This window comes from Aplysia californica, unplaced genomic scaffold, assembly GCF_000002075.1.
Source record: "Aplysia californica isolate F4 #8 unplaced genomic scaffold, AplCal3.0 scaffold00004, whole genome shotgun sequence".
In the NCBI taxonomy this organism is placed as follows: domain Eukaryota; kingdom Metazoa; phylum Mollusca; class Gastropoda; order Aplysiida; family Aplysiidae; genus Aplysia; species Aplysia californica.
Window position 1 is genome coordinate 1,365,228 of NW_004797274.1, and position 13,553 is coordinate 1,378,780.

Genomic DNA, 13,553 nt, shown 5'->3' on the forward strand with positions numbered 1-13,553 from the left:
AACTGAAACTGGACCCCCCCCCCCCCTTCCAGCTTTCTCATTAAAATGAAAATGATCCAAAAATTAGCAAAACGAAAGAAAAAAAATTAACAAAAAGAAGAAAACACATGAAATCAGAGGTAAAAGTAAAGGGCTTTTTTTTCATCAGGGTGGTTGAAATTTAAAGAAACATAAATGGAAAGAAATAGAGAAGGCAAATCACAGAAGAGATTCCTCACATTTACAGGTTCAAATTGTAATCCACAACGGAAATTTGAAATTGGTGGAACATTCAAGTTGAGCAATGATAACGAGCAAATTGTGATGATATCAAACTGGCAGAAACAAAATGTCAAAACATATCAAGTCAAAGACAGAAAAACAAAAACAAACAAGAAGGAGGGAAAAAAGGAAAAACTCTTAGCCAAAAAAACAAAAAACGAAACAATTTTTTTCCAGGAAAACTTAATACAAAAGTATTAAATTACACAAAACACTTAACAATTCACCATCTCAACTTTTAAATACAAGGTAAAGTGTTCAATGGGACAATGAAAATTATTTTGAATAGCAAAATGAAGGCACACAATGGAACAAATCAAAGAGAACGGTTATTTTGCTATGAAGCCATTCACCAACGTAAACAACCTAAAATCACAATTATATTTCCTTCAGTCAAGTGGTTGCGACTGAAGTTAGACTGCTTCATAACAATGGTAGTGTACAAGAAAACTGCAAACAGAAATAAACTTTAATCAAGCGAGCCTGTTTGTGAATTATACAATGCAAGGTATCCCCAAACAGCCGATAGAAGGGCATCCCTTAGAACTATTGAGGAAAATGCTTACAAGTCAGTAGTTCATACATTTGATAGGTTACCTTTCAAGGAGGCATAATTACTGACAAACCAGCAGTCTCCAAGGTCAGAGCTTTTACTGTAATTTCAATGCGACTTTATTACGACCTCAGACAGAGTCAATACGCATACAGTATACATATGTAAATCTAAATGCATTGGAACACATGACGATAATAATCCAGGGTGAAATGAACAGCTAACAGAATGTCAAAATTAATCACATATTGCATATATATATATTATATATCGCAAATAACTTGAAAGGGGAAAAAAATAATGTATAATTTAAAAAGTGTACTCAGAAGCAAATAGGTTATGCTTCGGTTGCTGCTAAATCGACAAAGCAAACACAAAATCTTCCATAGAGAAAAAGAGATACTGTTGATATTAAGTACAGATTCACTACTTTATCTTCCAAAAAGGTCCTGGCATTAAGCCATAAAGCCATCATATGTTACACTAGTACAGATTGTAAAGGGATTCATATAATAGATGCTCCTCTGCGTTTAAAGCAATAAAGAATTTAAAAAAATAAATTTAAAAAATCTTTAGTAAGTCATACTATTTCGCATCCTTCCTGTCACTTTTGATAAATGACAGTTAATTTTTACCTCAGTGAAGCTGGAAATGTCTTTCAGAAGTGATGACGAAAAGAAACAAATTCAGTAAAGGCCTCCATTCTCTTTTCAAAAACTTTCAACATTCCATGCTACTAACTGGTTAACTCAACAAAACAGAAAAGGTACAAAGCCTATTTGCCTACTTATGTGCTTTCTGTATGGAAAAAAGAAATGAAAATGAAACACATTGCAGCAATAGTGGTTGTTAAATATAAGGAAAAGGCAAGATGTCAAACAGAAGTAGCAAATAAAACGAAAAGTAAGGTTATATATGGTACTTCCTATCAGCTGCATTCAACAATATTAAAGAAATATGGTATATACAATATAAACAGAATTATTGGGTAAAAGAAAATATATACCATTTATATAAATATCTACAGGTTAACAACAAATTTCCCCTTTCTCATTGAATCTTATGAAAAAAATAAGTCCTCTATAAAGACTTTCTTTCAAAATTGATGACAGGGACTACTTCATTTTCCCCGTAGAGGTTTTTAAAAATCAAAACAACTTCACGTTTACTTTTACTCTAGAATGCTAAATTTATACAAACTAATAATTTGGTATCACTTAAGTCACACTACAGCTCAAAATGAAGGAAACTGGGCTTTTTTATTTTCTTTTGAGTTTAAAACACTCTCACTACAACGTAAGAAGATAGGCTATTTAAGATGCTGTATTTCCAAATAAATTTCCTTCAGACAGGACAGAAGTAAACCTACCTTAGCAGCTCTTCAAGCAATGAGTTAAGAAACCTAATCAAACCAGAGTTGCGCTATCCACAGATGGTAGTAGCAAACTGATTGGCCTCTAAGTTTCAATACCGTTAGAAAATTTGAACCCCCTCCCGCAAAAAATGAGGCAAGAAGCATAATGAACACTCTATAGTTGTGGTTCGTAAATATTATTTTGCAAACCCAATTATGATCTTCACAAAAAGCAAACCAGGTGATTCATTGGAAAGCAAATGAGTCAATTCATACAGCTTCCCCTCCACATGTACATAAGTCAAGCAGAGGTCATGAGATTTAAATGTTCTTCTTCATAAAATATACAAGGCATAATGTTACAGCAATAATGGGAAATACTTTTCACTTGGCATTTCGCAATGTTCAAAAGCAACTGAGACTTCTAGATGTCATCTAGCAAAAAACAAAAGTGGCTTGAGAGACATTTTATACATAAAAGGCACATACAAAGACATCTTTACCCACTGACTTTAGGAATCATGTCATGAAAGAAGCATTGCCAGCAGATTATCAACATATATGTGCAAATTCACTTCAAAGAAATATTCAGAAAAATAGAACCTACACTTTTGATGATATTAATATCATGTAGGAGAGAGAAAAAAATTGCATTTTCTACAGAGCTTTAAACAATACAGGTAAAAAATCATTGGTGCCCAATCAGTGTGCACTGTTAGGTACAATAGAAGTTTTTCTTTTCAAAGTTTCCAGACGGCACAAAATTTACTGTGAATCATTTCAAAAAGTTCTCAAATAATAACTTGAAAGCATGAAAAAAAAAGCCCTATGTTAACCTTCACTAAGATAGTGCATGGCACAATCAATAACCAACAATAGTGGTAAAAAAATGTGTCTAACAAAGCTTGGGCACATAAGTGTCTGTTGTTCTAAATAATACAGATATAATATAATGTGTGTCCTTGTAATTGAGGAAAATACATGTACAGAGATGCTGGTGTCAAACATACTTCCCCGTTGGGGAAAAAGGAGTACATTTTTCATTATATTCATTTATTTTCCTGTCTAAAACTATAGCAATTTCAGGACAGAACGGAATTTTCAAACATTCAACTAAAAAAACAAATTCAAACATAAGTTTTGATTATTTCTATTTGAAAAAGTCATAGGTTCATTTGACAAATAGTAAGAAATAGACATTGAGAAAATACAATAATGTACACTTACTGTTTTATTATGCAATATAATGCACCCTGCACCACACAAAAAAATGTTCACCTTATTTATAGATTACAGAACAAACAATTTTATCTGCAAGGAATTCACAGCACGAGAACACTATCATTTTGGTATCATACATAAGATTTGTTTGGGTGAAAATGCAAATACCTATGAACGTACAAAGAGAAACAAGAGTGTTTTCCTGACTTTTCAGATACACAATAACACAGCTAATAAGAACAATCGTTAAGTCCAGAGGACAAATACTTAGTTTATGACAGCTGAGATATAATATCATTCTTTATCCACCCCTGGATTGAAAACTTCATTTTGATACTGAGGTTTTACAATACCCAGGGACTCTGCAAACTTATTCTGTGAGCACCCATTACAATGACAAGACTACGGCAAATTTCAAGAGTGCAGAAGGCAAAATGGGCCTCAACTTTAGAAACAATTGAGACAATACAAAAACAAAATTCCTCTCAAAAAGATCATGCTACCCGAAAAGAAGTAGTCGCTTGCCGATCTTAAGACTGACTATATAATGGTATTTCAGAGTTTTCAGCTGAGATTCAAAAGTAAAAAGGTACCATAAAGCACAGCATTTTCAATGGCAATTTTTAATCTTGAGAATACTGACTAACTTTAACTCATTTCGAACTGCACATAGAATTCCATATATGCGCTCATCATTTGTTCACAGCTGTCCGCATTAGTCATTAGGATGATTAGGGATTCCCTGTCTGAAATGATACCTCGGAAAACAACAGTTTTGTTTTGTCACAGTAGAGTGGAAAACACCCTAATATAATCTAACACTCATAGCAGACTGTTTTAGTGCTCATTTAAATGTAGGTCGGTTGGTTTGAATAACAGGAATCTTGGGAACATGAAGTAAAAAAGTTGATAAATTATTTTGGCAGTAGGCCTACTGAGTGTACATTTTTCAACCTTAAAGCTTTTCTATTCTTTGTGCTTCTCATTGTAGACATACATTAACTCAAGATTTATCAAAATTAAGACACCCCATGCCCTTACATGTATGATGAAAGATCAGGTAAGGTTCGAGAATAACCTGCATAATCTAAATCTAAACATTAGGAAGCTAAGCAAGACATCTGCGGCAGATAACTGAGTATGGTGTGAAACCCAGATACAACGAACATGGATTCAACGACAAGAGCAGCCGATGACCAAGAAACACGTAAACTGATGAGACAACGAACACTGTGCTTGAACATGTTGACAAAGCTTTTTAAGTTCTCGCGTGGTTCCCCCAAAAAGTTAAAAAAAAGGTAAATCTTGTTCAAGCCCAATCCCTTTGTTCAGTGGTTGTGCCAATGGATGAAACTATTCAAAGAATTTAGAAGCAAACACTTTGGGGCACTGTTTTTGGTTCATTCCTTAATTCCCATTGTAACACAATCAGAACAGATATCCCCATCGTTATCGATTTCAAAATGTTCACCCTAGTCACACCTTTCTTAATTGGATTCAACGAACTTGAAAGTCAGGCCCTAACACTTAGTTATACCCTAGTTTCACTAAACAAGAAACAAACAAGAACGAAAAACAAGCTTGCTGCTGTGAACATAAGACAGGAACGAGACAGCCAAGCTGGGAGTATGGGAGGGGGACAATGTCAGATTTTGAAACACCAGTCCTTTTTCAGATCTACAAAGTTTTCTTGCTCTCCTGGTTAGTTGTTACAAAATCCCTTTGCAAATAACATCAAAACTATCAACTTAGAAACATATTAGCTCTGTACAAATTACAACGTTAGCTTTGGTTTTAGTATTATGCGCACGACTGGAAAAGGCCACGTAACAAGCTATCCATCATTCATCATGGTATGATTTTAATGCATATATATTTAATGAAAAAATAGAATACATTTTTTTTTAAATCTACAAACCATTAAACAAGATGAAGCTCAATAAAACATCTATGAACATAATTGGAAAAACATTGTGGTTTCTTTACAAAGCTTCTCAATCTCAGCTAATCCAAGGACAAAATAGAATTATGTTAACGCAAAGTAAATTACTGAAAATAAAAAAATTACTGATTCATCAATGAACAACCCATTTTGCCAGAAAATATGAACTTACACATGAGCTTCAAGTTTTGCAAAAAAGAACAATAGAGACAGATTACTGAAGCTCAAAACACCCAATTTCGCTGTTTATCCCAAACTAAAAAAAAATATATATATCCTCGCTGCTAATTAACTTTTCACCTTGACGGCGTGTTAACTGAGATCAATAACTACCTGTAATGTGTCCATGTTATAGCTATGTAGCAGAGACGATATTTGTGCAATAAATATGCAGATATATACATACAAATCATATTTCGCATTTTTGCTTTTTTTGTTGATTAAACAAGGGTGAAACAAAAAAGAAATCAAACCACTTGTAAATGGCTACCTCTTCACGTGCTTCGGTGAACTCTGCATGCTGCTTTTTCCCTCTTTCAGGTTCAGATCGTCTGACAGACAAATAACTTTTGAACTGACTTTTACAGGCTTGTAACTCTCATCACTACTGGAACTTGACGACTGGTTCTCGTTATCCTCACTGTCGGAACTGCTGTCACCAGAGGGCAAGATGTTTCTTTTGCGGGAAGGAGAAGTCACCTCAGGGGGTGGGATAAGTCTCGGGGCATCATCTCTTACCCTGTGCAAAAAAATAGTGGAGGATACGAGGAGTCAGTGTAGTGTAAACATAAGGAAAGGGGAGTGTTAAGCATTGAGCGAAGAAGAGTACATAGGCCCAATAACAGTCATTTAGTGCTAGGGAAAAGCAAAACAAGGAGCACAGGTGTCTAACCTCCAAAAACTGTTTGTTCTTGCGGAATTTGTCCAGATAATTCCTCATACCAGTATCATGAGTACTCTTTTACTACATGGAAGCTTTGCTCTCTAAAAAAAATATTTTTTAAAAAAAGAAAAGAAAAGAAAGAAAGGAACCCCCCCCCCCCCTCCCCCCCCCAAAAAAAAAAAACAAAAACAACCCCAACCCCAAAACATTTCATTCAGTTAAGTTAAGGCAAACAATATTGAAACAATGTCCCCTGAGAAAAGTGAAGAAGGCATAGAAGTATTGAACAAACAGAGGAATAAAATAATGACCTCTCAGTGGCATCCATAAAGTTAATAGTTGTCTATGTGTACAACTCTGGCATTGCAGAACCACGAAAAGAAAAGGTGGGAAGCATGAATGGGAACTAAAATCATCTTGGAAATTTCTATGTTTAGAATAGCTACGGGGAACAACAGGAGATAAAATGACAAGTGACTGTTCCCAGTGGCTAGTGTTGGTTGGCTTGATGCCCACAGTTTCTCATCTAATCAGTTCTGAATGCAAATAAAACTTTGTACAAAGCGTCTCTGAAGGAAGCTATACACCTTCGTCTTTATGTTTATGTCCGTTCTTCGAAATGAATCAAAGCACATGTGGTGAAGGTAGAGAGTCGAATTGTAACTTTTAAAAATCAACAACGTCAAGCCATAGAAATCAATTCCTGGGTCAATGAGTTAAAAATTTGTGACCTGGAAAAAGCTATTTGTGCCTAATCTATCCAGGTTCCATGGTGACCTTGGAGTCTTGAGTGAGAATTTGTCATTGATCACTAAGAGCAAATTACATTTTACATTCTTTCAAACCGATTCCTTCAACTACTTAAAATGCTGGAACTTTTCCTACTCATAGGACAGTGAAATTAAAGGAGAATTATAAAAGGTGTATTCAACAAACGGAAAACAGTTTGCAAATTTTAATCCTGAGAGTTTTCTTGAAACTTGAAGAGACTGTAGATGATAGAGCTGTTTTAAGTTTAATTACCTTCTTAAGATGATCACAGCTCGGCGTGTTACAACATCTTCTGGCCTGACACAGTGAGTGATATGGTCTGCAGCATAGCCACTGAAAAACATTAATAATATGTGTCACGACGGGGTGGAATCAGGCGCTTGACACTTTTCGGTCCCATATGATATGGGGTTATTGGTATCTATCATAAGACTGTTTATTTGCCTTCCTTTTGGTGAAAGAAATATCCATTTACGTTGAATACAAGTCGAAATACTTACGACTGAAGGAGGTCAGGGACGCCTGGTAAAAAAGCGAGAAAGTGGCTGCCAAAGTTTGGTAATTTCCATAGTCTGAGAGTCCTCGAAAATGAAAATTTACATTTTTTGTGCCTTTCGTCATTGCTCTTTAGTAAAACCCTCACAAAAATGTGTTTTTAAATGGACATAAAATGTGTTGTCAAATAAAGAAAATTGTTGAAAAATTGCCCATTGGCCAAAAAAATGCACATTTCTTTGATTTCATAAATTTTTGGCGCGCGCCTGATTTTACCACAATGCCCTACAGAATTATATACAATATGCAATGTATAAGTTGTAGATGCATGCTATTTAATTTCTCTTGTGCTCTGCAAAGGAAAACAGCAGTTAACTGTTGGGAGTATATAAAGTTAAAGTAAAATAAAATGCAACAAGTGAGAGAAGAGAGACAATATCTACATTGCACTTTCTTCATCACTTCTAAAGCTTAACAAGCTTCTACTTCTTACAGTAAAGGATTCTCACAAAAAAGCTCTTCCCTTTATCCTGTTGTAGCCTCTAAACGAACATCAACATGTCTAACAACACTCTTCCCCAAAAGTTGCATCCTCTTCGAACTGACAGGAGGAAGTGTCCCTGATTGGGCGAAGTAGGTATTCAAATGAGTTGCTTAATCAGGGAGTACGAAGATTCGGACATTTTTTCCTTCATGGTGTGGGTATTTTGCCAGCATATATTGGTGCAAACCTTTTCCTTTTCATTCTGTCAGGTGTTCTTGCAATCTAAATTTAAATCTATTCAAATAGAAATGTTACTACTATCTAGTAGAATTGTTATTTATACCTTTGACTCTTCAATAAACAACAACAACTTCACATTCAGTCAGGGAGATTATGTTGAACTTCCCACATACATATATACTTATTTTATTCCAGTTTTGCAAAACACTTGCAATGAAAAAAACAAAACAAATACACCTGCTGAATTCATTCACATCAGTACTTACCTTAATAATGTTACACAGCCTCTTGAGAGAGGCAATGTAAGCACAGGCTTGGACACACGAATGGGCTTGAAGGAGAACTTACAACCAAAACTGAGAGCGCTTTCACTGAAAAACGACACAGAAACTATTGGCCTTTCAAATATGTGTGGTGGGTCAATATGTGACACAATGCACCCTCCAGGCTTATAATCATTGATAACTGCACTGTTCACAAAGCCCTCTGGAATCACATTCGACTCACAGAGGGGACGGACAACTAAACGGTGAATCCAGCTAGGAATCTCATCGACATCTCCTTTACTGTACAGACGCTCATTTCCAGGTCCTCTTTTCGTTAACTGTGATCCATAAGTGTATCCTTCTCCAAAGAAGTATTTATTTCGGAGAGGCGCTCTGCAAGAAAAAAAATTTAATAAAATATTAATTAACTGTGACCCAGCATATATACAGTCAAACCTGTGTAAGACGGCCACCCATTGTCAAGGAGAAAAGTGGCCGTATAAGACAGGTGGCCGTCTTAGGCAGGACTTATCAAGATGAAGAAAACAAACCGTTCCCATCTGAGGTCCCAAGCGAAAGTAGCCGCATTGTTGTTTTTGTTGTTGTTGTTGTTGGTGGTTTGTATTTTGTTTGTAATTTTTATTTTGTTGCTGATTTTGCACAAAGGTGACAATAAAACGAAATGTATCAGAAGAGGAAGACCGAGTGCCATGTTAAAACAAACACATGGGTCGCCACCACTCGGAGAACGAGCGACGCTTCTGTCACAAGTTCATGTTGACGTCCATTGCTACTTTGTTACAAACTGGGTAAACAGTGACCACTCATCTCACTTACGATTTGTGTATGAGTTCTGGGCGGGGCTTATGGGTAATGAGGGATCACAAGCTTACCTCACCAGCAGTTGAAAAATGGTAGCTCTATTGGTCAACAGTGGGAGGGGCCTACACAACATGACCAGTTGAAGGGACTACCTAACAACAACGAAGGTGATTGAATTATGACGGATCGCCCACAACGCCAGGGGCCAGTGCACAATTAATGACAAAACGTAATAGAATCACTAAGGTGGCCGTCTATGACAGGTGTATTGCTTAGTGTGATAGGGGTTGTGTGTTAAAATATGGTGGCCGCGGCCGCGTTGGACAGGTGCCCGTTTTACACAGTTAAATTATATAGAAAAAACGCAGGGGGGAAAAGGAAAGTGGCCGTTTGTACAGGTGGCCGTCTTATAGAGGTGGCCGTCAGGGCAGGTTTTACTGTAATGTATTGTATTACAACTGGCAAGACTTTTTAAAAAGCTTTTTTGACATCGGATGACATAGCAACATATCATATCAAGTATGAAATGACATAGCTCAGATTATAATGGCATATGACTGAATAATGGGTTAACCTGTAATCCAAAGTTCAGGAAATTAATTATCAATAATAGCAATAGGCACACCTGCCTGCGACAACAGACTGGATCAGGACTAGTCTACCTCTGGACGTTTACTCGGGAGGGCCATCATTTCCCTAATGTTTCAACCTAAAACAAAAGTTAACTCTTGTCCTGCGTCTGTGCCCAGATGCGTATCTTATCAGCAACCGATTACGTCGGACGTGCCGGGCAGGCCGCCGGGGTCACTCAGTGTGTACTGTTGCTGTACAGCGCGCGCGCGCCGGGAAACGTGTGTTTTCACCATGAATACCGCGGGAGTGTGTTAACTGATGATGAAAATAACGCTCTATCTTTCATAGCTTTCTATTTATAAAGTGTTACAAACACATGAATAACCCCCTCTCACAAGCTGATAGACATTACGAGTAGTTACGCCCATTTGAATAACCTTTCTGGACGCTCTTGTTGTTATGAATGACCTGAGGTTCGAAAGGGGATAATTTAGGTCAATTTCCGAATGTTCTACACTCAAATTGTTCTTTGTACCTGCACAAGGGTATTCAAAACTACCAAACAAGCTTATTTTTTATCAGGTAGTATCATTTCATACAAAATCAAGAGCTAATTTGAAATATTTTGTATAGAAAAATGGAAATCTTGTTTCCTGAATATCCTTTCGAGCTCCTCATGTCTAAGTGGGTCAATTTCTTCTATAATTTCATTGGACGAAAATCTAGAGCTATCAACTTGGCATGTTTTGAATGAGACGTATGCCTCGATTACGAACCAACGCAGGTGGTTCTAGAAGAAGGCCACAAACGCACACAAACTCAAGCAGACTGACGCACACATACTTGACCTGCGTGAATGGGGATCCGACTCGGGACCCGAATGACACGTAAGAGGATGCGCGCTGCCCGTGCGCTGAGCCAGGAGCTACACTGACTCAGGACCAGAACGCAGGCGAGGTGCCGAAATAGGCTTATCGGGCTACATAAACCCGGCTCCCGCAGGATGAGGGTTAAAGACCTAAGCTGGAGATAAAGGGTTGATCAGAAACTGCTATCCAAGGAGCTCTGGATTTAATTCCTTTACGGGGGGAAAAGGGTTACTGCCCTCACGTAGCAATGCCAATCGCCGCTGCGCCTTGGGCCAGAAATCGGCCTCCGCGTGAGGGGTATTTTTTGGGCCGCTCGGAATCAGAAGTGACTCTCTTCTAAGTATAGTTACGGGAAAACTCCTGGACGAAAATAAATGAAACTCGGCAACCAACCAGAGGAAAGGATAAACTAACGACATGTCAGCGTACAATCCCGAACGATTACTAGAACCAGAGATATTGCCTAGCAATGACAATGAAAAATTAAATTTTCATCCAAATTGCTTAAAAATGGGCTTAAATGAAAATAGAGTAAATTCTAAGAACTATGGTTTTTAAATTTTAAAAATCCATTGATAAATAAAAAAGTTATTGGGATTTTTGTTTGCAAATGCTGGAGGACCTTCATATAGGAAAAAATCGCCAAAATGTGGGACATGTTTTGATGTATTTTGAGGAAAAACTGTTCATAAGTCAGTAATGAATTCGAGCATCATGAATGAAACTTGGCATCTCCTTGTGATTTTTAGTGCTGAATCTAGTTCTGTTATCACTTTTTCAATGTCTTCATTACTTTGGATCTTAAAGACTGATATTTGCGTGAAATTTGTTGAATTGCGTGACATCGTTTTTACCGCGACGTGATCACCCCTTCTAAAACTCAGTAAAGCGCTATCGCGAAAACCCGCGATGTAGTCATCGGTAACCCATTTGGTTATAGGCAGCCAATCACATGCCGCCTAGCGATCACGCGCCTCTGGCATGCCGGCACCTCGCGTTTGGAATGCGCGATCAAGTTTCTAGATCTAGTGTTTTATCAATGGATGGGTGGTAATTTTAAGTTGGTACGGAAAATCTACTAAACGCAGAGATCTGAAATTTTACAGCAATAAGAAGACATGTGGGGCGCTTGTGTGGTCCGCGATTAACCCGCAGCTCCGCTTAGTTTTCTAACCGCAGAGGAAACACGGCAATATCTCCGGTTCTAGTAATCGTTCGGGATTGTACGCTGGCATGTCGTTAGTTTTAAAACCTTTCCTCTGGTTGGTTGCCGAGTTTCATTTATTTTCGTCCAGGAGTTTTCCCGTAACTATACTTAGAAGAGAGCCACTTCTGAATCCGAGCGGCCCAAAAAATACCCCTCGCGCGGAGGCCGATTTCCGGCCCAAGGCGCAGCGGGCGATTGGCATTGCTATATATTGCCGTGTTTGTGCGAATTTCCTGTGCGGTTCGAAAACTAAGCGGAGCTGCGGGTTGATCGCCGACCACACCAGCGCCCCACATGTCTTCTTTATTGCTGTAAAATTTCAGATCTCTGCGTTTAGTAGATTTTCCGTACCAACTTAAAATTACCACCCATCCATTGATAAAACACTAGATCTAGAAACTTGATCGCGCATTCCAAACGCGAGGTGCCGGCATGCAAAAGGCGTGTGATCGCTAGGCGGCATGTGATTGGCTCCCTATAACCAAATGGGTTACCGATGACTACATCGCGAGTTTTCCCGATAGCGCTTTACTGAGTTTTAGAAGGGGTGATCGCGTCGCGGTAAAAAAGATGTCGTGCAATTCAACAAATTTCACGCAAATATCAGTCTTTACTTAAGATCCAAAGTAATGAAGACATCGAAAAAGTGATAGCAGAACTAGATTCTGCACTAAAAACCACATGGAGATGCCAAGTTTCATTCATGATGCTCCAATTCATTACTGACTTATGAACAGTTTTTCCTCAAAATACATCAAAACATGTCCCACATTTTGGCGATTTTTTCCTATATGAAGGTCCTCCAACATTTGCAAACAAAAATCCCAATAACTTTTTTATTTATCAATGGATTTTTAAAATTTAAGCCCATTTTTAAGCAATTTGGATGAAAATTTAATTTTTCATTGTCATTGATACCTCACGCCTCACCACAGCAGTGTCTGTACTGACAGTACTGTTCATCCTTTCCTCATCCTTGGACGAAAAAAAACGTTTTGCCTGTTACAACATCAAGGAAAATATGCCGATTAGATCGTACAGAAACTGCCAATTCTACTAACCTGTCCACAGTGTGTTCTTTGTACAGTCCAAGATCGCTTATCTTCACAACTTTGTCTATTTTCTTTTCAATTTCTTTGCATTGCTTCTCGGAGAAAAGACGATGCTGCTCGATGCCTCCTTTGACCCTCTGGAGTTCTTCTTCACGTTGCTCTGTGTCTAAATCATCGTACTTTGAACGAGGTGTCGCTTTATGGACGTGGGACTGCAGCGGCTTACATTTAATGCCGGTTTTCTTCCCATACTCTTTTTGAGTATGCGAAGACTTATGAAGTTTTTCTCTAAGGTCGGGTACCGATTCAGTCGCCATGTTTGTTTGACTTTGGTAGTTACAGTACCTTCCTCACAAATGAGCATCACAGAAAGACTAATTTATGTTTTATACGAAAAAAGAGTTCCACTTCATCAACCGTTTTTGTTGCTTTTCGAGTTGCGTCCTGCGGTTTAAGATTTAAAAGGCTCGAACAAACAAACGAACACGTACAAACCCACACACTCAAATAGAGTGAGAGAGAGAGAGAGAGAGAGAGAGAGAGAGAGAGAGAGAGAGAGG

General features: G+C 37.8%; 1 protein-coding gene across 1 annotated transcript; it reads right to left on the reverse strand.

Annotated features, from left to right (window-relative positions):
- Positions 1-113: 113 nt before the first annotated feature.
- LOC101847387 (RNA demethylase ALKBH5) lies at positions 114-13,348 on the reverse strand. Its single transcript, XM_005089219.3, has 4 exons — positions 13,003-13,348; positions 8,471-8,863; positions 7,238-7,318; positions 114-6,070 (listed from the first exon to the last, which is right to left on the reverse strand). The coding sequence occupies exons 1-4, from the start codon at positions 13,308-13,310 to the stop codon at positions 5,818-5,820; spliced, it is 1,035 nt and encodes a 344-aa protein (XP_005089276.1). The 5' UTR covers positions 13,311-13,348; the 3' UTR covers positions 114-5,817.
- Between the last annotated feature and the right edge of the window lie 205 nt (positions 13,349-13,553).

Bases quoted from the DNA above. Each gene is read 5' to 3' on its own strand.
- LOC101847387 (XM_005089219.3), bottom strand. From the start codon at position 13,310: ATGGCGACTGAATCGGTACCCGACCTTAGAGAAAAACTTCATAAGTCT. The intron at 8,864-13,002 runs GTTAGTAGAATT...TTTTTCTTGCAG, and splicing joins AAAGAACACACTGTGGACAG to AGCGCCTCTCCGAAATAAAT. The intron at 7,319-8,470 runs GTAAGTACTGAT...AATGTTTTTCAG, and splicing joins GGCTGTGTAACATTATTAAG to TGGCTATGCTGCAGACCATA.